Source organism: Nerophis lumbriciformis, linkage group LG02 (assembly GCF_033978685.3).
Source record: "Nerophis lumbriciformis linkage group LG02, RoL_Nlum_v2.1, whole genome shotgun sequence".
Classification (NCBI taxonomy): Eukaryota; Metazoa; Chordata; class Actinopteri; order Syngnathiformes; family Syngnathidae; genus Nerophis; species Nerophis lumbriciformis.
In genome coordinates this window covers 21,136,505-21,164,338 of record NC_084549.2, presented here as the reverse complement: position 1 = coordinate 21,164,338, position 27,834 = coordinate 21,136,505, and the positions used below count along the sequence as shown (strand labels likewise).

At 39.9% G+C, this 27,834-nt stretch overlaps 1 protein-coding gene across 1 annotated transcript; it reads right to left on the bottom strand.

Annotated features, from left to right (window-relative positions):
• Positions 1-10: 10 nt before the first annotated feature.
• phf3 (PHD finger protein 3) lies at positions 11-27,382 on the bottom strand. The gene is made up of 16 exons (XM_061958744.1): positions 27,121-27,382; positions 22,925-23,187; positions 20,848-20,964; positions 18,416-19,631; positions 17,950-18,220; positions 16,848-16,890; positions 14,970-15,090; positions 14,724-14,880; positions 14,503-14,619; positions 14,279-14,401; positions 13,313-13,460; positions 13,025-13,208; positions 12,803-12,950; positions 12,393-12,482; positions 12,099-12,294; positions 11-2,526 (listed from the first exon to the last, which is right to left on the bottom strand). The coding sequence occupies exons 2-16, from the start codon at positions 23,157-23,159 to the stop codon at positions 1,013-1,015; spliced, it is 4,680 nt and encodes a 1,559-aa protein (XP_061814728.1). The 5' UTR covers positions 23,160-23,187; positions 27,121-27,382; the 3' UTR covers positions 11-1,012.
• Positions 27,383-27,834: the final 452 nt, after the last annotated feature.

Genomic DNA, 27,834 nt, shown 5'->3' with positions numbered 1-27,834 from the left:
TAAACTTGCATGTTTACAATATTGAATTTCCATTTATTTAACAGTACAAACTACCAAAGACACTAAAACACTTAAATGCAGCTATACTCGATACCGCCACTAGGTGACAGTGTTGCTCTCGTGTTTATCAGGACAGCTACTTTAATTAGTGTAGTAAAGTGTATTTGTGACAGTTGTGAATGTTACTTTGAAACATTAAGACAAAATTGACTGAACTGCTTTTTAAGTCTTTGTAAAAAGAACCTCGTGAAGATGTCTTTGTTTTGACTAATTTAACAAACTGGAAGCAGTGGGTTTTTTTTTTTAGGTGATTGTATCTTTAATATATTTACTGTACACAGAAATGTGAGTTCTTTTTTATAACCAACAATAAAAAAAGAATGAGCTTTATTACCAACTGTACATACACAGGTGCAAAGGCACACTTCATCTCTAAAGGTATATTACAAGCCAAAATGTACATCGCACTTCGCCAATAGAGAGTAAGACTATAAAATATTTAAAGCAATCTTTTAAAAAAAACAAAAAAAGAAGTAGCCGAGTTGGGAACGTAGGCAAAGTCAATAGTTTTCCTTTTGTGGCAAAAGTCTTAACTCTTAAAAAAAACTGACCTAATGTATAAGAACGTCTTATTATTATTACTACCAGGACTGTCCAGTACACACAAAGCAGATGTTTCGAATATAAAAGGTTAAAATTTGAAATGGGGAGTGATGAACGGTGGAGAAAAAGTGACGACGCTCACTTGTCAACATTTAGAAATGAACGACTGAAATACTTTTGTGTGTTTTTATACTAAGATTAAAGTTGTTAGGACCAACACTTGAAGTGTTCGGTAAACTTTAGAGGTTGAGTTAAGGGTTCTAAATGGACAAGTGAGTGTGATGACGTTCATGACTCCATAAAAGAAGGTCAAAGGAGGGACGTGATGATGAAATAAAAAGCAGAAGTGGTTTGAATGAGTGTCAGAGCACCAAACACCATCGATGTAATTCATTTAAAAAACTAATAATTAGGAGTAATTGGAGTCTTTTGAGCCCCTGCGTCCGTTCTCATAGTCCGAGTCCCGCCGATGTCGGTGGCGTTCTTTGTGGCGGCTGCTGTAGTCGTCGCTGTGGTATCGCTCTTTCCTCTTCTCGCCGAATCGGTCCTCGGCGTGTGCGTGGTGTCTGCTTCTCTCTCGCTGCTTGTCGTCGTGGTTACGCTCGTGCTTCCTCTCGCGCTCCCGGCTGTGGTGCTTGCTCTTCTTCCCGTGGTGAGAATCCCTGCGGTGTCTGCTGCCGCCGCGGTGATGTTGATGATGGTGTTGGTCGTCCTCCTCGCCCTCCTCCTCGTCCTCCTCCTCGCCCTCGTCCCGCTCCTCGCTGTGACGCGGCATCTCCCACGGGTGGCAGTAGGTGTAGCGCTGCTCCTCCTGGGGGGCCTCGTCTGTGGCCTGGTTCTGGTCCTGGTCCTGGACGTGCGGGTTGTGGAAGGAGTTGGGAACAGGCTGCTGCTGGGCGACAGCTGCAGCACTGATGCATGCTGGGAGAGTTGAAGGCGATGTTACCTCAGCTGGATCTTCACTTTGGTTTTGTTCCTTCAACTTCTGCTTGGCCTGAGACATCTGTAACAAGCCCTGATGAAATGTTGTGACTGGGCTGTTCTTAGCGCCGCACAACACAGGCGCAGGTTTGGTCTCCACAGGAGCATTAGAGGAACTTTCACTGGCTTTATTTTCCGTCGCACTCGAATAGGCGGAAATCTTTTTCAAAATCCCACTTAGAGGAGCTTTGGAGTTATGAGTGTGATCTGACGCCGCCTGGGACTCCGGCTTCATGTTGTCTGCATCGGCGAACAGAGCGGCGTCCTCCGGGTTGGGGCTGCTGCTCACTTCTTCCCGGCTCTGTGTCGTCGCCGACAAGCTCTCCAAGAAAGCGTCGGTCGATACGTCCGGCGGCTTATCTCTCAGGGTGACGGGAGCACTTCGGGGCGCCGCCTCAGCAGCTTTTCCTGATGAGGCGTTCGCAGCCTCCGTCTGGCAGGGAGACGCCGGTTCTGCTTGGACGGGTTTCACTTCTTTTTTCTTAATGACAAAGCGTTCTCGGGGAGCAGCGGCAGTCGGACTCTTGGAGCTTGGGCTCGTCAGTGCTTCGGTTTTCGGGGTCTCTCCAAAATCGGGGAGTGGCGGTAGTTCTCCACCCCAGCCCACTAACACGCCAGGAAGAAAGCGAAGAGGCTTTTGGGACTCCGGATTGTTCTTCCCAGAAGGAGCTGCTTCCTCAAAACATTCAGTGATCGGCTCCTCCCTCGCCTCCGCAGTCTCCAGGAGTTTTTCCTGCTCGCTTTTATTCGGAGTCGTCAAGGCGGCCAAGAAGAGCTTCTCATCTTCTTCTTCTGCAGGCGCCTCTTTCACAGAAACTGGAACGGCTTTGACTTCAGGAGACATCCTTGCTGCTTCATTCAAGACAACAGGAAGATAATCCCTTTTTGGCCTCTGGCGAATTATTAGTCCCAGCAGAAGGTTGGCTCGGTTGTTTTCTAGACCTGTTAAATCACAACAACAATTAGCTTTGGCTCATAATCGTGAGGAATTGTTTGTGATTTAACAACATTTCCAAATTTAAAAAGGGTCATAAGATTTGTTTTTTCTACATTTAAAACACTTCCTTGTAGAGATGTCCGATAATATCGGCCTCCCAATATTATCGGAAGATAAATGCTTTAAAATGTAATATAGGAAATTATCTATATTGGTTTTATAGGTGTTTAGGGCACGTCCGACCGGTCGGAGGCCACGGGGAAGACCCAGGACACGTTGGGAAGACTATGTCTCCCGGCTGGCCTGGGAACGCCTCGGGATCCCCCGGGAAGAGCTGGACGAAGTGGCTGGGGTGAGGGAAGTCTGGGCTTCCCTGCTTAGGCTGCTGCCCCCGCGACCCGACCTCGGATAAGCGGAAGAAGATGGATGGCTGGATGGATGGTTTCAACCCCCGATTTTCCCGGGAAACTCCCGAATTTCAGTGCCCCTCCCGAAAATCTCCCGGGGAAACCATTCTCCCGATTTCTACCCGGACAACATTATTGGGGGCAAACCTTAAAGGCACTGCCTTTAGCGTCCTCTACAACCTGTCGTCATGTCTGCCTTTTCCTCCATACATACAGTCACATAATATATGTGGCTTTTACACACACAAGTGAATGCAAGGCATACTTGATCAACAGCCATACAGGTCACACTGAGGGTGGCCGTATAAACAACTTTAACACTGCTACAAATATGCGCCATACTGTGAACCCACACCAAACAAGAATGACAAACACATTTCGGGAGAACATCCGCACCGTAACACAACATAAACACAACAGAACAAATACCCAGAACCCCTTGCAGCACTAACACTTCCGGGACGCTACAATATACACCCCCGCTACCACCAAACCCCGCCACCCCAACCCCGCCCACCTCAAACCGGTAATTAAGAGTTGGACAATATCGGAATATCGGCAAAAAAGCCATTATCGGACATCTCTACTTCCTTGTGGTCTATATTATATGAACTATACACTACTTTTTATTAGAAATGGCAACAGTGGAGGATGCATGTGCATGTACGAGCCAGTCTGCCCTACAACTAGGGCTGGGCGACATATCGAGTTTGTAAGATGTATCGATTTATTCTTTAAACAAGATATGAATTAAGAAAATATAATATCGATATCATTTTTTTCACGTTAAAATGACCTAACGCGGCTTATTTGTTGTGTTCCTTATTCTCCCCTACAACACCCCATGGGCTATTAAACGCCTCCCATTCCCCCTTCCAAGACGTGCTTGTCGTCTCCCCCCCACTGCATTGCCCCACAACAACAACACACAAGCAAATATGGACCGACTGTGCCATCAGCACTGTGCCAGTGACCAACTAGTAAGTAAAACGCCAACAACTACGGTTTTTGATAATCCATTCCGGTTTACGACTGCAGTGGTAGAAAACACGATTTTCAAACTAAAAATAAATAATTAACTTAAAAATCGAAGCTACATAGCTTAACTACATTTCCCAGTAGCTTCGCCACTTTTTAAACAAGTAGTGATTTCCGTAGCTTAGCTATTTTTAGACTCATTAAGCAGTTAGCTAAGTTTCCTGCTACAAAAGAAGAGAGAGGTAGAAGAGAAAGAGAACTGAACTAGTGCAACTCCACGGGCAGGGGACAAAATATACGGGAAAGATCAATGATTGGTTGGTTTACGTACAAGAAAATCCATGATTGGTTGGTTGGTTTAAAATGATGAGTCACGATTGGTTAAGAGTAGAGCAAAACATTAGGAACAGGCCTATCAGAGGCAAGATAGGGCGGGTCATGGAACCAGGAAGGGAAATCACAACAGACATCCCAAATGACGACGAGAGAGTCGGAGAAGAGAAAAGAGAATATTCAAGCGAAATGTACGACGAAGGGAGGAAGATCGTAGCTGCACAATTAAGTAAAGTAATTTACTTTGCGCGGACCACAGAACCGTACATGTGTGACAGTCCATTACATCGTCGACTGGGAATTAAAAAGTGCCTGGCGGCAAATTAATTTTTTATCGGAGTTTGATACATGCTGTATTATTTGCACAGCTATGTTATTTTATGTAGAAATAATATTTTTCTATTTTATTTATGTTATGTAATGATGTGCTACTTAAACAGTTTCTTTTCTGTGCTGTTCATACCCATCTTGACTAACTGGGTTAATAAAAGTGCCACTGATTGTTTACAGTACAGTTGTCATTCACTTCAATTTCAGTGAATATCGCTCAAAAATGAATATCTTTATATGTATACTTTCACCGGAAAATATATCGAGATATATATCGAATATCCAGTTTAAGCAACCATATATCGAGATATGCATTTTCGTCCACATCGCCCAGCTCTACCCACCACAAGAGGATAGAGGTAAAAGGAATTTTTGACTACAGCGTCAGACTACAAGAGGATGAAAATGATGGACTCGCTCAAAGCTTTTCAGGCAAACCTCAACCATATATGGAGTAGGAATATAACAATATGGAAATGTCATAACACGGTTCTTGTGACCAAAACTATCACGGTTATTATTATCGCAGTATTGTTGAATGTGCTCAAAAAGTACTACACTACACACACTGAAATATTTTGAATTGTTGTTTTAATTACTAAAATAAATAGACACACTGTTGGGATAACCCACTATTTTGCATGTTTTGTGTTTCTTATGCTTCACTTATAGTGTTTTAGTCTTAGTATTGTATCTGTTTTAATGGCTAAGCAAGCTTTTATTGTTTTAAATATTGGTCTGTAGTGTAGCACTAAGATTTATTTAAATGAAAAGTGTGTAACTGTGTTCAGCGGAACATAAAAAGACCTCCGTATCGTATCGTATAGAACGATCACTCTGTTCGAAAAGAGCACCTCTTGTTGAATATCTCTAACCTACCGTATTTTCCGCACTATTAGCCGCACCTAAAAACCACAAATTTACTCAAAAGCTGACAGTGCGGCTTTTAACCCGGTGCGCTTTATATATGGATTAATATTACGATTCATTTTCATAAAGTTTCGATCTCGCAACTTCGGTAAACAGCCGCCATCTTTTTTCCCGGTAGAACAGGAAGCACTTCTTCTTCTACGCAAGCAACCGCCAAGGTAAGCACCCGCCCCCATAGAACAGGAAGCGCTTCTTCTTCTACTGTAAGCAACCACCCGCCCGCGTAGAAGAAGAAAAAGCGCGCGGATATACCGTACGTTTCATTTCCTTTGTGTGTTTACATCTGTAAAGACCACAAAATGGCTCCTACTAAGCGTCAGGGATCCGGTTCATGAAAAGACGCAATCTCTCCATCCGCACACGGATTACTATTTCACAGCAACTGATATTCCTGTGAACCGCACTGTGGATACAACGGGAGCACGTACGGTGAATATTCGCACCACAGGGAATGAGAAGTCATCCTTCACTGTTCTAGCTTGCCATGCTAATGGCCAGAAACTTCCACCCATGGTGATATTCAAAAGGAAGACCTTGCCAAAAGAGACCTTTCCAGCCGACGTCATCATAAAAGCTAACTCGAAGGGATGGATGAAGAAAAGATGAGCGAGTGGTTAAGGTAAGTTTAAGTTTACGCGAAGAGGCCGGGTGGCTTTTTTCACGCAGCTCTGTCCATGTTGATATACGTATGTTTGTGATTGCACATTTGCGTACATTTTGGGAGTGAACAGAGTTGTTAGAACGCTGGTTTTTAATATATTATTAAAGTTTGACTGACCTATCTGACTGTTTTTTTGACATTCCTTTAGCGCAGTTAGATGCGGCTTACAACACCGGGCGGCTTATAGGTGGACAAAGTTTTGAAATATGCCGTTCATTGAAGGCGCGGCTTTTAACCCAGGGCGCCTTATGGTGCGGAAAATACGGTACTCAGTGGTTAGAGTGTCCGCCCTGAGATCAGTAGGTTGTGAGTTCAAACCCCGGCCGAGTCATACCAAAGACAATAAAAATGGGACCCATTACCTCCCTGCTTGGCACTCAGCATCAAGGGTTGGAATTGGGGGTTAAATCTCCACACTGCTGCTCACTGCTCCCCTCACCTCTCAGGGGGTGATCAAGGGTGATGGGTCAAAATGCAGAGAATAATTTCGCCACACCTAGTGTGTGTGTGAGACAATCATTGGTACTTTAACTTTAGTTTCTCAGACAGTAATGTGTTTATACAAGTTTAGATTGGGGTACGTTGTTGTATAATGGGGAAATACTTTAATGTCTCTTGTTTTCATATAAGCAGGCGAGCTGGCACCAGTCATTCCGTGAGGTTTTCAAAGGGCAGTTAACAATCACGGTTTTCGATCATTTTAATTTAAATCGGTAATACTAACCGTCAGGAGTTTTACCGACTGTTTATGGTAACATCCCTAATATGGAGATATCCACTTACATAACTAAGGCAAAAGACGTCTCACTAAAGTCTCGTATTCCAAACAGCTCGTTTGAAAAGAGGCAAAACTGTTTAATTGATACCTCTGCTAGGCACCCCATGTTTTATCCCAAATACACAAAAAGGTGTCAACAGGTAAGAAAAGTTGGATTTGCACAATAACCCCTTTAACACACCAACAGCAGCTCTTATAACACTGTTAGCACTGCAGCGCTAGCCTAGCCAGCAGCCACAACGAGACAGCATTATGCACCAATGGCGGTTACAGCAAGTGACATTGCATTTAGGAACATCCGGAAATATGAGTATCAAACATTGAAACTCAAGTAAGTCATTTTTTGCACATTCTCTATGTTCTGTATTACTGCAACTATGACCATTTGTTGTTGATTACATTTGTTATATTTGAATGTATTTCTTAGTTATCAGTCAATTTACATAATTGAAGTATTTAAATTAGTAGCCTGTTGAAATTTAATGTCACATAAATTCCATAAAAATAAAAAGGCATTTTTTCCATTTTTTTAAAGTACAGGTTTGGGCCTGCACTGTTTTTAAAGTACTGATTTCGTACTAATCGTTTAAAATGTAAACCATTCCCATGCCTTATAGTAAATAGTAAAAAATAAATATTAATTTAGATATTCACAAACATCTACATTATATGTATTTATTTGGACTAGAACTCTTTGATGACTTTTTATTTATGTGAGTGTATCATTATTTATTATGTATGCATCCATTTATGTTTCAGATTGAATACAGGAAGTGAACAAAATTATTTGTTACAGCTAAGGGATAATGGAGAAAGGATCAAATCAGCTCCGCTTCTTCCTACTCATTTTCAGAGTTCAGACGTGTTCAACTTTGTGTGACACTGTAAATATGTGCTGTAATCTTGTTTCCGTGCTGGAAATAAACATAACATTAAAAGCTGTCAGACAAATGTTTTCAAAGTAGTCCTCCACAAAAACAATACAAAATTCAGGATATTTTGTGGCGTTTTCTGCATACCCTTCTCTGGTTACGCTCTTGCTGTAGGAACTAAACACGTATTATTTTGTCTTTAACATAACTATGTTAGCTCATCAGGTTGAACAATCGTTTTGTCTTTATCTGTCTGGAGCTGCTGCGCCTATCCTAAAAGTCCCAATCGGAGGGTTGCAATTACGTGACCTCGAGGCACTTCTGGGTTTCAGGCAATGGTCTAAGCCCCATTAGCCTACTGTTTAACTACCTGAATTCGTGCAGATTTAGGCTTATTTTGAAAGGTTTAGGAGGCAAATATATAAGCGATCATACTTTTTTTTTTTTTTTTTTTTAAATGGAGTGGAGTAGATTTTTACACTCTTGAAAACATTTTTTTTTTAAAGATTAAAACCATTTATCATTACCAAGATGTTACTGCTCCCTCACTTCACTTGACACTTACAGAATTTAGAGAAGAAAAGATTGGAGGCACATCATGTCTTTACATAGGAAAGATCCACAAATTAAGCATTAATCGGTGAAAGACAAAGTTGGAGTTATTCCTGCATCGCTAAGTAACGTATTTGATTGACATAAGGAGTGCCGCGCTGCTGTGATCGTGACACTAATGAGAAAAAGGATACATTTGTTTGAAGTTGATTTTCTTGCTACAAATATTAGTCTGTCATCTACATGTCTGCAGTTGTTTTTATGATGTGAAGTTCATATTCTGGCTCATTATTTAGCTGTATATGCCCCTGTTGTTCAGCAATGTTTGCTAGTGATATCAAGATTCAGTATCTGCTGTTGAGCCGACCAGAGATTTATTTAACTAGTTTATTAATACTATTTAGGATATTTTCTTGATGCTAACAAATATCACCAAAGACGCTATAATGTAGTAATCTGTGTCGAATAAAGCACTTGGCTTTCCTGCACAACAACAACAACAACTAAGCTTTTAGTTTCTGTTATAAAAATCAATAATGAAAATATGGTGGATTGGAACAACGATCACAATATTTCTTACTAGGACTAAACATGACCTTAGTTTATTTGCACAACCACCAGGTCTTCCTAGTTATATTTAGGCATAGCAATATAACAAAAAACTAATGCGATCTATTGTCATTTCTTTACGTTTAGTTCTGCTATCAAACACTACCAATATAGTACAGAATAAACTTCATTGCATCACAGAAAGTTTCTCAAACAAATGAAATGTTCAAACATTTTACAAAGTGATCGCTGCAGACACAAGCATGGTCATATTGTATTTCACAAGATGATTAAAGTAGTATTTTTAAGAGCCGTTTGCTTCAACAAACTTTTTTTCCCCTGACTTTATTACCTTTATGAGCCACTTCTTTTGGGAAATCTATGAAATTTTAATTATGAATTAAATGAAATTATGAATTTTATGAAATCTATTTCCTATCTCGCTATTTGAACGACTGGAACACACAGGAACAAAACAGCAATACTGCATTTTCTGCTCAAACTCTTCACTCACTCTCACTTGTTATAATGTTACACTCTAGCTACTTGACCGTTGTGTGCATTAAGCCGCGAAGAAGAAAAACGGATGTGACGTCATATGCAACCCTCCTATAGGGTTGGGAACGGCGTGGCGAAGTTGGGAGAGTGGCCGTGCCAGCAATCTGAGAGTTACTGGTTCAATCCACACCTTCTACCATCCTTGTCACATCCGTTGTGTCCTTGAGCAAGACACTTCACCCTTGCTCCTGATGGGCCTGGTTAGCGCCGTGCATGGCAGCTCCCGTCATCAGTGTGTGAATGGGTGAATGTGGAAATAGTGTCAAAGCGCTTTGAGTTCCTTAAAAAAGGTAGAAAAGCGCTATAGAAGTACAACCCATTTACCATTTATAGAGGCCCGCCTCACACTTCAAACACCCCCTGCTGTGAACTATGTTATGATCATCAAGCAGGCACATCATTTATTAGCAGTCATGTTGGTTTATGTACAGTACGTATGTGATGATGAATATATATGATACTGAACGCAGTACTTTGCATAAGAATTAAGCTACCATGTTTTTGACTAAACTTTAATGACCACATCACTAGAATGTCACTTACAGCATACCTCGACCAAGGGTGAATTGTTAATTTAATTGCCAGAAAAAGCTCATTCTTAGTTTATGGAGGATGAGTTGATGGGCTGTTATGATTCTAGTTTTGTACTTTTAGTGTAATTGTGTTATTTGTGACCGTTTTACGGTGCCAAATTTGTGGAAAAAGTTCATTAAAACACCAAAATTAGTGGTGGCTACAGCTTTAACAACATAATATGTCCTAACATTTGAATGTGCTCAAAAAGTACCTATTCCTTGGATTTTACTGACATCACGTCCAGCTCATGTCCCGCCCTTTAAATATGCGTGGTGGTCAAGCCAGTGTCTGTTCTCAATGGGTACAAGGTGCTATTTAGCCTTTCTCAAAGAAAAAATGCGTGTGTTGTTTTCAGCAGTATGAATCGTTCAAGTCACAAAAAGGATAAACATTTCTACAGAGTTCCTCGAGAGGTAAACAAAAAGGGCGGAAGAGTGCAAGATTGTACCAACAATGACGACTACAAAAGAAGCTCGAAGAATGCAGTGATCACTTCGTTAAAGGTTTGTTTGAAATACTTTTAACGTTTATTATTTCCCATTTAAGTATCATATTGATATTATTTGTATTTCTTAAACACATGTTGGCAACAAGTGTTTCGAAAAACACCACCTCGACGTGTCTATGTAAAAGAAAGCAAATGTGAGCAAAACCTTAAAGAGTTAAGCTTTTACAAAAGGCAGCAATCATTAATTAATACTCAATGTTGACATCTATAGTTATATTTTGATAAAGGCGGGGGAAACCCTCAACCGTAAACGGCGTGTACAACAGCAACAAACATGGCGGAAGACGCAAAATTAAATCATGAAATGCAACTTTATCCAAGCAAAAACAATGCATATTTATCAGGGAGAGTCTTGATACCAATTTCCTTGACCCAGCCACACACAAACAAGTTGTAGACCTCCATGCTTTTCCAAGCTTCCATCTGTTTTGTCGTGTAGAATGGCGTCTGGAGCACAATAGTTTGATATGTCTGGAAACGCGACCGACGCATAATCCTTGATATCACTCGACAAATCTTTTTTGATAAAGTATAGGGTTCTATTCGATTGCATAGTTAGATTTTTTTGCTCGTATCTGCTTTTTGGAGGAAGATTTAAGCCTATGCGAAGGAGATGTGTTGCACAGCGTGAGGCAAATTGTGGTCACTCCAGATACTGACTGCTTTTCTGACCCCCCCCCCATTCTCAATAAAGCAAAACTGCCTATTTTAGAGTGGACTTTTATTGTGAGCAGCCTAAGGCACACCTGTCCAATAGTCATGCTATTTAATTAGCATCTTGAAATGCTACACCTGTGAGGTGGAAAGGATTATCTTGGCAAAGAAGAAGTGGCCACTATCACATATTTAGAGCGATTTGTGAACAATATTTAGAGAATAATAGGTCTTTTGTGTGTACAGTAAAAGTTTTAGATCTTTGAGTTAAACTCTTGAAAATTGGGAGCAAAAACAAAAGTGTTGCGTTTATTCTTTTTTTCAGTAAATGTTTTATTACTTGAGTGTTCAAATACATGCATCTTCTTCCGTATTAATTTGTAAAAGTTTGGAGAGTTTCTTTAATGATAAAGGCCAAATTAAGGTTGCACGTTCAGTTAATTTCATTACACGCGTTCACTTCGTGTTGTAGACACGTCTGTGTCATATTCCTCCAAGTATGGATCCATTGTTCAATACTAAGAGAGCACAGCCTGTATGTTCAAGGTGCATAAATGAATAGCTTAGTTGCTCAGACATTATGTTGTTTATTAATAGTAATTATTGTCTTTTGCATTCATGTTAGCATTTAAGCAAGCTGGCATCTCCAGTAAATGAGTATCAACGCCCATCCCTGAGTTTATCAAATCAAAGTTTTATGATAATTTTAATTCACAATGGTAATACTAGCTCTCGGGGGTTTTACTTTGGTTTATCATTAATGCCGTTTATCTTTATATCCCTAGTGGTGGCCTAAGACTTTTGCACAGTAGTTTGTTTACGGGGGGAAAAAAATGTTTTTTTTAGCTGTAAGGTGTTCACAGAGAGAGAAGCACAAACAATTTGGCTCACCAGGTCCATCAAAGGGTACAAGCTGATGTGGCACTTTTTCAGTAGCACCCAGAGGAATGATATACATGTCCTTCACTTGTTTGCGGTTGTTTGACACCACCCCGAAACGCCTTCTGCTGCTGAAGTAGGCATAAAGGAGAGTGTAGGAGATCTCGTCTTCCTCGGTTACAGGGGAGAAGCGAATCAGACACACTTCCTGTAAAATCACCAGATGAAATAAAACAGCACGTTGCAGCAAAAGAAGACAATATTTCTTATTTGTTGGTGAGACGTAATCCATGATAAACATCTCACTTTAGTTCCAGTTGCACGGATCTTCTCCAAGTAGTCCCACACAGTCTGGGGACTTATCCTCCCACCAACCTGGATGCTGTCTGGAAAATCCTTTAGAAGAAGATACAGCATTACTCTAAGCATTTGCATGTGATTAGACTTTACAAGTAGTCAGGTTTAATTGCCCATTAAACTGATGACAATTTACAACAGTTTTTATTAAGTGTTCATTTTTGGTTCCTTTAAGTATAGCTGTAGTGTGCTAACAAATCATGTTTTTCTAACGTAAAGCTTCAAAGTATTTTTCATCACAAATCACATCTGTTAAGTTTGTCTTTAGAGGGCAGGTTATACATGTCAGGTGTCATTTATTAGCAACATGATACACTTAGTGTTCTGTTTGGAAGGGGTTCTTTCCAGGGGTGGCGTACCTGAGTCAAGTTGTCCAAATTGCCAGATACAGGGAAAGCTTTTGTGACAAGTTTGGCCACAGAGTGCATAGTAATGAAACCTCGCCACAGGGATGTCAGAGTGGAGAGAAACGACGTGTCATCATCTCCGCCAGATGTAGGATCAGACCTTAGATGGAGAGAGCAGAACATTAGCGACTACTCCAACACAAAGAGAACCCAACATTAAAAATGGCTGGTCACCTTCGCTCATAGCTGGTCTGAGCCTTCTGAAAGCTCTCTTCTAGGACAGAGAGATGCAAGTCGTCCTCAACAGCAGGGGGCGCTGTGCACGCCTCATCTCCTTTGGCAGACTGCCTCTTTGCCACCGTAGTAGCAACTTTAACCACTTTGGTGGGCGCCTCTTTCACAGGGGGTGCCATACGACCTTAACGGGTAAGAAGAATGGGTAAGAGGAGCAACACAACAAAACAGAGATTGAGGTTTATGATATCTGACATCATCATGACCCAGGCTCAAGATGCAGTTTACCTGTACAGATCTTGCAGTTGAGGTCAAATAAATGAGCCTTGTGTTGCTTGGTGGTGTCTTTATCTTCCTCTGCGCTCTCTACAACGTTCTCAGGAGCACTCGAAGGTTCTACAGGGGCTTCTGACACTCTGACTGGAGAGTCAACCTCCTGCAAACACATGAAGTAGTGTTGTACTACACCTTTACATGCAAGTAGGCTTGGCCTGACAAGTTTTGCTCGATGATATACTGTCCCACAAAATTATTACTGATATATATATATATATATATATATATATATATATATATATATATATATATATATACACCGGTATACATTAGAATTTTTACCATTGTAGCTGGAAGGTCAACAACTAATCAATTATCCAAAATAAGTACACAAACATGAAAATCAAAAGGACTCCCAAGTGTTAGCAAAAATAACACTATCAAATATTGAACATTTTGAAGTGCAGTTTTTCCCCAGTGGAAAAACTCGATCCAATCTTTTATTTTGCTAGTACTTTCCTACAAATTGAGCATACTTGCTCATTGTCTGTGTTGATAGGCTCATGACGCTTATTTAGTTTGAAGCTGGAATATTTCCAAACATGGACAGTTGGCTTTACAATCATATTTTTTCCTCCTAATTATTGTTACTTTGTGGTGCTTCTCACTTGCAAGACTCTTTGTTCGTGCATCTGTGTAAGCTAGCGGTCCTGCCTCCACCCACTGAGACAAAAATCATAGATTGATGACATGGGAATTCACTCTGTTAATTAAATTCTGTTGTTAAATAAACACGCGCCTCTTGTGAACCCTTTTGGTCGGAAGAGACGGACTAGAAAAAAACCAAGGAAAATCAGACATGGCAATTTATAAATGGCAAGTTAACAATTGTATTTTATTTTACCATTTGATTAATTGATTTACCGGTCCAGGCCTACTTGCGAGTGCAACAAATGAAAGGCATTGCATGTCTTGTACCTTCACGGGCTCAGGTGCTTTCACTGGTTCTTCACTCTCTATCTCAATCTCCCCTTTATGCGTGATCTTTGTGATAGGGCGTCTCTCTACCTCTCTTTGCTCTTTTTCAATCATTTCAATTGTCTGGAAAAAATAGAACATTATTATTTTTACCAAATAGACAATCTGATTGAATCAAAAGCAGAATGTGTGAGCTATTCTGGTAGGTTTTGACAATTACTCACATGTCGGTTCTCTCTTTGCCTCCAAGCAGCCAATTCCTTGGAAGCCAGTTCTTCGGGACTCATTCGGATTAGATTAGCAGGAGAGATTTCTCCCTTGAGAACCTTCTTAAAGAGAACCTGAGTAGTAGCATAAAACCTTTTAGATGTGAAGTGAAATGCAACAAGACTTTACATGCACATCATGTCTGTTCTCATTTAGAGAAAGCTCAAACAGCACTTACATTATTTTTAGTATCTTTAAGGTTAAACATCAAGCTTCGATACTTGTTCTTGTATTTGTTTTCTGTGTCTTTATACATATGAAAGAGTTCTCTCTCTGTCTTCTTGGCAACTTCTAACGCTTTTTCCACAGGGATATTCAAGTCAGAGTCCTTCAACCTAAAATGCAGAGAGCAATGCACATTCAGCAAATGTACACAGCGTTTCAAAGCTTTGCAATGAAGATGTACTTTATGGAAGTTTTCTACCTCTGTATGAGGATTTCTTTCAGAGAATCACGCACGCTGCGCCTGATCTCCTCCACAGATGCACGCCTTTTTGAAGTGGAAGATGCAGATTTAACTTTTGCCTCAAGTTTGAGGGGAAATCCTGTGAGCATAGAACCAAGAATAAGAAGGTTAGTATGAATACACAAACGCAAGTGCAGCTAGAAAAAAAGTGTTTTTTCAAATTCTATTTCAGTATTATGTAAAGTTGTCTCCTGCATGTAATAACACATCTCTTAATGTTTGCATGAGCGAGACCAAACCAACCACTTACTTCTGGATAGATTGTGTAGCACTCTATTTTCTATCAAGTTTAAAAATAACCTCAAAATACTGCTATAATTATATCACCAACAATTTCCTTGCTAAACAGGCTATTTATTTCCATCTATATATTCATTAGAGCTCGACCAATTATTGGCACCGATATTTGGCTTTTTGACGTATATAGGTATCAGCCCTTTTTGTTGGTATACAACTGCATCAGCAGTGAAAATAGATAACACATAATACCAGTATTTAGTATATAAAAAATTGTGAAGTAGACAGTAATAACCAAGGGTGCACAAAAAAATAAATTTACAAATGAATCACGATTCTTATTCATCCCCTTTACAAATTCAATACTTTTTTAGGCCATCTTTATGTAACCAGGAGCTTTTTGACCCTGTTCACTGTTTTGAAAACATTTCACTATAATTAGTACAAATAATTAATTGCGGAATCTGTTTGACTTGAGAATTGTGTTGAATCAAGAATCGATTCTGTATCTAATAGTCACCGCAGCAACTCGAATCGGATTGAATCATTAGGCACCCAAAGATTCACCCCCTGATACTAACCACTGGTCAAGCACTAGTTTGTTTGCCTAGCCCTCACCTTCACCTCCCCTTTCTCTCTCCCCCTTGCAATGCTGGTCTCCTACAGTACACCTCTTCTGCTTACCTGTCAAAACTTCCAATTTGGTGGGAAATTAGTTTTCGTACTTTTTTGGCTTCTTCTCGGTTATGTTTTGTTTGTTTTTGCGACTGCAGAGATCGAGTCCCTGAACAAGACTCCACCCGCTGCTCATTAAAGGAGCGCACAGAGTATCACGTTACGTGTTTCAATCAAATAATGTGACAAAGATGGATGAACGTGAAGACCACAAAATATATCTCTGCCAAAAATATAAACTTTATGTTAATATTTTCACAAATAGAAAACGTATTATAAAGGTTAAGAAGAGCAGGCAGCAGCTCACATATGCTCATACTTTCTGTAAAATTCAAGAATAAAATTATGTCAGCCATCTTAAAAAGTGTCTCAACTATAAGCTACTTAAAAAATACGTGAGAATATTTTTATTTAAATGTTTGCAATATTTCAGGGTTCCTTACGAGGAAACTTAACAATGTAATAAATCGATAAAGTGCCATAAAATTGTATCCAATTAAGTTGATGGCAAGTTATTGTGATGTAGCGATATCCCATATTTTTTACCAATTTTCCCAGGAGATTTTGTAAATTTTGAAATGCAAATGTTGATGTCCCTCTGACCTGCAGCATTGGACACACTTCTCCAAATGTTTTTTGGTGCTGAATAAACCACAACATTAACGCCGCATAAAACATTATGTCGCTATTGGTCCAACGTTTCTTAGAAAATAAATCTAGAAAAACAACGTACAGCCTTGGCCATCTGTTTACTGATGTATAATATTCATGTTTAAATCACTTTCACTGCAAATGAATATCGGCTCCAAATATTGGTTATTGGCCTCCTTGTCTACTAATAATCTACTCTTAACCCTAAAAAAAACATATTGATTGATCGCTAATATCATAACGGTTTACACACATTAAAGCCACATCAAATACCTGTTTTATGAGAAGGTTCTGTAGACGATCTTCTACCTGGTTCCTATTGCAGATGAGGTGGAAAATTACTTAAGGATTATTTGAATACAGTACAATACTTACGAAACTTTCCTCAAAATGAGAACATTTTTAAAAGAATGAAACACGTAAATATACATTTTTGGTTACAATTCTGCCTTTGAAACAATAACCATGCTCAGTTTTTGATTGACACTATCAAACTTCAAAGGGTCATAGTATGATTTATTTCCCCTACATTTAAAACACTTCATTGCAAAGACTATGTTTTACTGGCAATCCTAAATACACAAAGGCAGTTGCCAACAAGTGATTTATGAGTTTACAATTCAATTACCATTTTTATGTTTATTGGCAGAATTTTGCACAAACTATCAAACCATGTAATTTATATTCCATGTGTTTTTGGTTGACTCTGGTTTAAATCTTTACAACAAAGTTTAAGTTAATGAGGATCTGGGTATTTGCAGATATACAATATGTTGTTTGGTTGGCCACGGCTTGCGCTTAACTGGGGGTCACTGAGGCAACTGTATTTTAAACAAAAATGTGAAATATTGCAGAATAGCACAGAACCATGCTTAAGACAAAATATATGTCTTAAAAACTAAATGTCTTATATTACAACATATCAGTATAATAAAAAACAAAATAATAAACATTTAAAATGCCCCTCTGATAGTGTGAATCAAAACTCAGTGTTATCATCTTGTAATGGCAGAATTTAGATACAGCTCTTGTATTGATCTCATTAGATTGTACAGGTAGTACCAGTAAGTGTTTTGCATAGCTAACAATGTGGTTGGTGAGTGCAGTGAGTCCAACTTTAGTGAGAAACTACAAAATAGTGAGTACAGCGACCTTAGCATACACCCTTGTGCAAGCCATCAGTGTCCAAGGAAAGTAAAAGCAAAAATATAACAAACCCTTGTGTAGTGGAAATACTGGCTATGATTATTATCAGAGCATCACTTAGCTGGAGAAAAATAAGCACATAGCGAAACCTTTATAATCCTTTATAATGAAAAAATACATTTTGGTCAACAGCTTAAGTATATACAAAAATAAACATGACATGACCTACCTTCTTTACTGATCTGACACTCCCTGATGTCAGTGCCTGGGAGGATCCTGGCTTTGGATTGGCAGTCTGCTTATGATCCGGTGCGCCAGTTCTTATTTCGGGCACGGGTCCGGTCGGGCGGTCAGGCTCCACCTTTTTGCTCTCCTCCTCACAGCACTTCAAGCACACGTACATCTCGTCTTCCTCCTCCATCTCACGTACTTTAGGCAGGTCGAGACCAACACAATCGCCGTGGAACCAGTCGTCACAGCGGCCGCAGCCAACCATGAACCTGGAAGACCAAAAATTGTTTTTGTTTAGGTTTCCTTCGCAACCCGTTTAGGCACCAAACTAGTTGGGCCTGAATTAACTGCAAATTCTTGTGATTGCTGCACACAAGATTACATAATTAATTAGATTTACAAGACTTAGGTACACATTTTTTCAATGTAATGGCAACAGTAAAAGTTTGGCACTCATGACTTACATATTGTTGTGGTGTTTCTTGCACAAACCGCAGCAGTTGTTTCCATCCCACACAGACTCACTGTTGGCAGGCTGCTCCTCGATACTTTCCCTCTTCACAGCCGGAGCGTTATCTGGGACAAACAGCTGTGGTTCGTCCACCGAGATGCTTCTTGACGTTTTACTTTTTTGCCTTTGAAGGATCTTTTCCAGCTTCTTTGCTTTAGGCTTCTCCTGTACGGCTTCTTCTGGCGTTTTGAGAGAATGGCCTGGACGGGCGGCATGTGAGGAGTTTTGAGCATGGGAGGGTTTGGTTGGACTGTGCTGCTCAACTGAATGGTAGCCACTAGATGGCGTCTTTTTCACTGGAGAAATGGGCTTGACTTTGTGTTCTCCTGTGTGTATCTTTTGGAGTTTAGAAGCATGCTCACTTGGGGTGTTTTCACCAGGCCTTTTTAAAGATTCACTACTTCTCTTCAATTTAATACATTTTGATTTAGGAAGGTCATCTCTTTGGACAACTGTGGATGGTATACTTTGGGAAATGTTAGCTCCCTTAGCCATGCTGCTTTGTTCACATGGAATCAATCCTTTATTCTTATTGGAATTAAGCGGTTGCTTAGATTGGAGTAGGTTTTTGGCAGTAATTCCTTTCCTTTCTTTAACATCCACCGTGTTACTAGCTGCTCCATTGTCTGGTGGCGATTTAACACCATCTTTGTCAGGCTTTTGTTTTCTTACCACATTCTGATTGTCAACTCCAGATTCCTGTGGAAAAGAAATTTTACTTTCCATCCCATTAGCCGCCTGGACATCATTTGGGTTCACGTAGGGACCCAGTCCAAGGGGAGTATCATCTACACGCTTCTTCTTGGCAACATCCAAGTGGGGAACTTTCTCAGAATTAGACACACTAACGGCATCTTCGGACAACATAGTAAACCCAATGTCGCCGCCGTAGGAAAAACTACTGTCAAAGTTAGCGTCGGCATCATGGAGATAAGACGGTCCAGGGAGTAGTTCAATTTTGAATCCTCCAATGGTGACGGTCAGTCGTTTGAGCACAACAGAAGGTTTTAACCATAATCCGCCTTCAAGATGGTTGATATTGATGCGCCCACCCAGAGTTAGTTCCTTCTTCAGTTGCACGCCCTTAACTCCTTCGTCGATCAAAAACGACTTCTGTTGCCTATTTAAAGGTTTATTCTCCAGGGGTCCCGTGGGCGCGGATTCTGTATCTGGACAAAAAACACATACGTTACAACATATGGCGTACCCCACAGGTCAAATCATTGAATATAAAAAACAGTATACCTCTAAAGTCAAACAAAACCTGAAGTTCAGCCCATCAATCATAAACCTCATCTCATTGAGCATCTACAGGTGATCAAACAAGAATGTTTTTTTTTAAGTTTTGCTTTAACGTTTTCAAATTGTCAGTATGGGGTATCGTGTGCAGAATTTTGGGGACAAAAATGTATTTAATCCATTTTGAAATAATGTTATGTGAAAAAAGTGAAGCGCTTTGAATACTTTCTGGATGCACTGTATATCCAAAAATGCAACATTGGGAAATTTTAATAATGCTTAGCGCATTAAAATAGGGCTGCAGCTATTTGTTATTTTAGTAATATAGTAGTGTACTCAATCAGATAAAACAAATTGTTCAAATAAGCAAACGTTTTTCTACTTGCTACAACCATTATTACCTTTTATTTACTTTGTTTCTCTGTATTTGACCTTGTTTTACCTTTTATTTACATTTCGTTTCCCTTCTTTTAGCTTCTATTTACCTTTACCTTCTTTTTACCTTCTATTAACTTTACTTAACACCTAAATTTCTTATTTGATCTTCCATTTACCTAATAAAATTTCTATATCCATTTTTACCATCTATTCAACTTTTTACCTTCTTTTACATTATTTTTTGCGACCTGAATTTTAAACACAATTAATCAAAGCAACAGAATAAAAAATATAAATCAAAGCTTTTTTTAATCCAATTAATTGAATAATCGTTGCAGCTCTAAATTAAAATAAATTCAGTTATAATATGTATAAATTAGACACCATACATACTGAAATGATTCATACCAAGCAGAAGTCAACTTGCATACTATAGAATACCACCAGATCACAGTACTCCTCAGCACAAAACCTCTTTTTTCCCTGTGTCTGTCAGGCATATTCAAGTGGTAAGTAGTTTTACTTTATTTTTGTTTGATTATATGGGGGTTATCTGCATCTTTCATCTCTGTGTACTTGCATCAGAGTAAAGAAAGTTAAAATGATGTTTAAAACACCACCTGTAGAAATGATAAAGGTTTTATGATGATGAAAATTTGAGCCGAGAACTTCTTATTTCACTTAAGATGATTTCATACGCATTATACTTCATAAATCAACCATTGTCATTATTTCGAATATATGGCATGAAGAGAGCATCAGGCTTACCTAGTTCAACATTACATGGACGTCTTCTGGGTCTGCCTACAGCTCGCCTGACTGGATTGGTCTCCGTCGTCACCGCCAGTTCCCCACCAAGGTCAGATGTTGAACCACTACCTAAATCTGCCACATAGAAAGATTTGACCACAGGAAAATATCAGTAGGAACAAAAGCAGCTGCACAAGTCTTCATTCCTCAATAGAATCACAGCAAAATATGTTATTAAGGCAATTGCCTTATTGGTTAACAATTGTAGGCGTTGTGCACATAAATGTGCTTTTGCAAAACTGGTAACGTATGCTACACAAGTATAGAAATAAACGATTAGCTCTATTTTACAGTGGTACCTCGGTTTTTGTAGGATTCGGGTTTTGACAAAATTATTGTCAAAAACATGTCTCGGTTTTCGTACATGGTCTGAGTTATCATACGGCCAAACATTGCACTTAACAAACTAGTTTGTTTGCCCACATATCATTCTGCAGACACGAGTGCCCAAAAACATCCCACGCATTGGTATCTCTGTATTTTTGTTTATGGAATACGGCTGCAAAAAAAGGTCACCATGGGGTCAAAGAAAGTTGTAGCACTAGGGGTGTAACAGTACACAAAAATTTCGGTTCGGTACGTACCTCGGTTTAGAGGTCACGGTTCGGTTCATTTTTGGTACAGTAATAAAACAACAAAATATAAATGTTTTGGTTATTTATTTACCAAATTTGTAAACAATGGCTTTATCCTTTTAACATTGGGAACAGTATAATAATTCTGCCCACGTTAATCAACATTAAACTGCCTCAAGTTGTTGCTCAGATTGATTAAATAAAATGACAACATTTTTCTTCTACATATAAAAAGTGCAACATTAAACAGTTTCAAGTCAACTCGTCATGCTTAATTTATTACAGCATTTGGGAAGCCTGTAGATGATTTTTATTATGTAAATGATATATTTTTATCAACATGTGATAGCAGGGACCCTGCCATTCAAAACTAGGCTGCTCCATAACTAATGATGAATGTAACTATAGCTGAAAAAATAGTACAATAGCAATAGAAGAGACTATTCATCCCTGAACACCATGGAGTTCATGTACCGGTAGGCTTTATGATGCAGTTACATTATTATATCAACTATCAGAGACAGAAATTCTTCTTTTAACATACTGTCCTTTTTGCTGCTTCAACACAGCTCAATCAACATAGAAAAAGGTAAAGTGAAATAACAGACAGGGCTTTGCTGTCCATAACACACACACACACACACGCGCGCGCGCACACACTTAACCTTAGCTAACGTTACGCTAAAAGCGAATTAAGCCTTCACCTCAACCCAGGACTGCGAGCGAGCTGAGCTGCAGTTTATATTTCTAGAACGTCAACGGGCTCATAGTGATGTTACTAGTAGTTGACTGGGAGGTGTTTATTATAATTTGGGGAGACTACGCACTGCTGATTGGCTGTTACCGCTCTGTATGCAACCAATCAGATGGTTGTGTGTGTGGGACATTGCTGGGTGCTGTGTAGAGTTCTGACAGAGACAGGCAGAAGGAAGCGGAGCAGCTTGTTAAGACTTTAGCTTAGTTTAATATGTTCGTGTGGAAACTCGTTCGGTACACCTCCGAACCGAACCGAACCCCCTGTACCAAAACGGTTCAATACAACTACACTTACCGTTACACCCTTATGTAGCACACATTATTATTCCAATTAAAGTCAAAGATTGAAGAAGTATTATAAAATGCGAAAGTCACAAAAGTGAGGTGTTTTGTGCAAGTGTGTGATGTGATCGCATCAGTTAATGTAAACAAAGTCATGTGAGCACTTTGTTGCTGTCTGTGCATTCTTGGATACAACACATCTAGTCCCAGTACTTGGATAAATAAGGTGAGAAACCCTACTGAATTCAAGAGAGAGGATAAAGTAGCAAAGGTGGCGTCTGTATGGCTATCCTCTGCTCTCCTTATTATCAAACGTATCTCCTTGTTATCAAGAGTCTTCAATAACAGAAAACAATGGACCACTGTACTTCTGTTATGGAATATTACATCCCTTCCCTTGGTGGTCCTGATGTTGCACATACCTGTTGCGCCTGGAATTTGAAAAGTCGGGTCCTCACTATCCAGCAAGTTGAATTGAGAGCTTGCGCATCCAAACATGGGGTCTTTGTCACTCAACATGTTCTTCAGCGAATCTTCAAGGCAGAGTCCTGGCCCAAACTCATTACTGGCTTCACATTCCAGATTTTGACCTACGATTAGGGTATCATCCAACTGGTCACTGGGTATTAAAAGGTTAAAAGCGTCCACAATATCCATGAATGCTGCTGCTGCTGCTGCTGCCTTCCTGCAAACCAGAGGTAGAAAGAGGACTTGTTTACCAAACATCTGGATGCATGATCAAACAATATTTTGCAAAACTACACTGTTCTTAGGGCTGGGCGATATATCGATGTACTCGATATATCGCGGGTTTGTCTCTGTGCGATATAGAAAATTACTACATTGTGATATTCGAGTACCGTATACGTTCTCACGGAGTTGCTTTTAGCTGCGAGCATTACACTACAGGCTCTTTTCACTCTTTCTAGTCTCTCCTTCTCACAAAAACTTAAACAAGCGCACCTTCTTACATACAACACATACGTATACGCCCTCGTTGAGCAGAGAGGTAGCAGCATGGCTAAAGTTAGCTGTGGTGCGAGTGGTAATACGAGAGAAAGAAGGTGCGAATCTGGTAACAAATGAAGGAAGAATGAATTCTTAAGAAAAACAGCACGGGGTCCATCGCCTGGCGGTGGTTTGGCTTCAAGTGGTAATATGTCGAACAGACAACCGTAATTTGTCAAGTGTGGGGCGAAAGCGTTGCTACAAAAAGTAGCATTACTGCTAATATGTAGCATCATTTCAAAAGTCACCCGCTCGAGAATGAAGAGTGCTTACTCCGCACGTCAACATCTCCGTTCGGTGCCACACCAACAAAATGCCAATGCAACCATTTCCACATCAACACCGTATGAAAAAAAAGTCCACGACATAAGGAGATAACGTCCGCCGGAACTTACCACATAGCGAAGGACGTACACAATTTGATTTCCTATTATGAAGCTCATTTTTATTTGACAGTTATTGAAATATCTGGTGTGACATCATACACTGAAGTGCACTTTATTTGTTTTAAACTATTGTAGTGGCGTTCTGTACAAAAAATGCACTTTAATTTAGTGTTGTTTTGATTTGTCATCTTGAGGACATCATGCACAAAAGTGCACTAATAGCTTGTTTTAAAATGTCTCTGACAATCTTGCACGTTCTGTTTTGAAATGACATGAATGTTTGTGCCACTGCTTAATAACTGTTTAATAAATACAGTGTTGGTCAATTGACTTAGTTGTGATTTCCCTCTCTGCATGAAAGTTTAAAATGAGCATATATTAATGCAGTATGAACAAGAATGTTTTAATGTAGACGCATAGAATCATCATACTGGTGTGATTATATGCATCAGGTGTTCATTCAAGTCTAAGGCAAAATATCGAGATATATATCGTGTATTGCGATATGGCCTAAAAATATTGAGATATTAAAAAAAGGCCATATCGCCCAGCCCTAACTGTGCTTATTGCACACACAAAAAAAACAATACATAGTTGTAAATACTGCTGGGCTGTTTTTATCAGCTGAACGCGGTGCAGTCTTGCTAAGCTAACAATTAGCATCTTAATTCGAACAATCAAAGAGAAAGAACACTATCTCAGACATTAAGTCAGTCTTAATATGATATCCTAACGTGCGGTTTGTCGCAAATGTTAAAATAATCTGTGCGTCCGATGAAGTTTTAGCATGCGTGTAGTGATTGATTGATTGAATCTTTTATTAGTAGATTGCACAGTGCATATTCCGTACAAATTGACCACTTAATGGTAACGGGCATCTCTATCCTCCTTCAAAACCGCACTAAAAGAACACCTCCAGGCAACTTCAACCCTAAACTAACACCCTCCCTTCCTCATCATACTTCTTCGGATTGTAAATAATCAAATGTAAATAATCAAATGTAGACACTTTTTCTTATAATTTCTGATCTCTCTCTCTCTCTCTGTCCACTACTTGCTGTACATATCTTACCAAGTCAGTCCTACACTGTTCCAATGTCAATTTCTCTGATGATGCAATTGTTGATGACTGAAGTGTTGATACCAACCAAACTTAACTCCCCCCCTCCCATATCCCACACCCCGGATTGTAATATACTCTGATGATTATCTTGTGTGATGACTGTATTATTCAAAATAGTATATATCTGTATCATGAATCAATTTAAGTGGACCCCGACTTAAAGGCCTACTGAAACCCACTACTACCGACCACGCAGTCTGATAGTTTATATATCAATGATGAAATCTTAACATTGCAACACATGCCAATACGGCCGAGTTAGCTTACTAAAGTGCAATTTTAAATTTTGCGCCGAAATATCCTGCTGAAAAAGTTTCGGTATGATGACGCCTGCGCGTGACGTTACGGATTGTAGAGGACATTTTGGGACAGCATGGTGGCCAGCTATTAAGTCGTCTGTTTTCATCGCAAAATTCCACAGTATTCTGGACATCTGTGCTGGTGAATCGTTTGCAATTTGTTCAATGAACAATGGAGACAGCAAAGAAGAAAGCTGTAGGTGGGAAGCGATGTATTGCGGCCGACTGCAGCAACACAAACACAGCCGGTGTTTCATTGTTTACATTCCCGAAAGATGACAGTCAAACTTTACCATTGGCCTGTGGAGAACTGGGACAACAGAGACTCTTACCAGGAGGACTTTGAGTTGGATACGCAGACGCGGTACCGTGAGTACGCAGCTGCGGCTTCCAAACATTTGATCGCTTGCCCGTACGTGCGTGTCGCTATGTGCATGTCACATACGTAACTTTGGGGAAATATATGTGCTGTACGAACTTTGGGGAGGTGAACGGTACTTTGGGCTGTGGGATTGAATGTGTTGTGCAGGTGTTTGAGTTGTATTGGCGGGTTATTTGGACGGGAGGGGGGAGGTGTTTGTTATGCGGGATTAATTTGTGGCATATTAAATATAAGCCTGGTTGTGTTGTGGCTAATAGAGTATATATATATGTCTTGTGTTTATTTACTGTTTTAGTCATTCCCAGCTGAATATCAGGTCCCACCCGCCTCTCGCAGCATCTTCCCTATCTGAATCGCTCCCACTGCCCTCTAGTCCTTCACTCTCTTTCCTCATCCACGAATCTTTCATCCTCGCTCAAATTAATGGAGAAATCGTCGCTTTCTCGGTCCGAATCGCTCTCGCTGCTGGTGGCCATGATTGTAAACAATGTGCAGATCTGAGGAGCTCCACAACCTGTGACGTCACGCGCATATCGTCTGCTACTTCCGGTACAGGCAAGGCTTTTTTATCAGCGACCAAAAGTTGCAAACTTTATCGTCGACGTTCTCTACTAAATCCTTTCAGCAAAAATATGGCAATATCGCGAAATTATCAAGTATGACACATAGAATGGACCTGCTATCCCCGTTTAAATAAGAAAATCGCATTTCAGTAGGCCTTTAAACAAGTTGAAAAACTTATTCGGGTGTTACCATTTAGTGGCCAATTGTATGGAATATGTACTTCACTGTGCGATTAATCTACTAATAAAAGTTTCAATAAAAACAACAACATCCGAATAAGTTTTTCAACTTGTTTACGTCGGGCTCCACGTGAATCAATTCATTGTATTAATCAATCCATGGTACACACGTTAAAACGGGCCAAATGTATATGCACTATTCGTGTTATTACGCTCAGAGGTAGTTATTAGATACACGTAAGGCCGGGTAACTATTCAATCTTGCAATTGAATGCTAAAACCTTTAATGTTGCTTATCCGGACTTGTTTTCCCAGCAGACTACAAATGAGCCGCCTGCAAGTTAGCACACATGGCTAATGCCGTTCTGTTAGCTCGCTAACGGTGACCTGTGGATGGAAGTTTAGTTATAACTCAAGTCTCTATTCCTACGTTTCCCCCATACAGTTGTTTAAAAGCATCTCTATGTAAGAACAGAACGGTGTTTTTAATTGACGGAAAACGTGTAGTATACATAGTGTAACGACGAAGGCTCCAATTCTGTCAGGCATGCTAGCTAGGTCGTGCTAGCACGGGCCTAGGATTTGTTTGTAACAGAAGCTTCCAGAACACGCCCACGCCAGCGTCGGGCTAATTGTATATTCGGCACATGCGAGCGTGATAAATAAACGAGTCTTACCTCTCAGTCCAGTGGTGTGTACAATTCGTGTGAAGGTGACATAGTAGTGCGGGCTGGCTGAACTAACTTCCTCTAGTCTAAGCCGTCATTCGTCCCGCTGCTGCAAAAAGCTGCTGACGGCCAGAGCTGCGAGTCACGTGGTTTGTGTTTACAGCACGTAGCTTAGCAGCTGAGTGCGTAAAGACGCTACTAACGTAACTTAAACGACGTGTTTACACTTGGCGGACATACCTCAGAGAGGTAGTTGTTAGTCAGTGAAACAATACAATTACATTTCATTTTCAAATATACGGTAAACAGTAATATACGCGCGAGAGAAGCGGGAGCGGAAGCACAACCGTATTAACAAAATAAGAGTATGTGACGTTTGGCCTTGAAATATAATTCCTTTATTATTTATTATTCAGGGTATACCGCTGACTGGCGTGAACCGTTTCAACACAACACAATATATATCAGTTTTTTTGTAACTAATTGCGTGTGGAGAAAACGCAACTGACCGGGCAAAGTAATCTACATTGTTATGTTGATTTTATTCTGAAAACTAACGTATATCATGCCGTGTTGTTGCAGCCATGGTTAAAAACAACAACTTTATTGTTCATGAAATGAGACAAAATCAATTACACCGCTTCACTCTAATGAAATCCAATACTGTATACAACATATATACAAATATTTAATGTATTTTAAAATGGGTGTTCTACTCTTTAG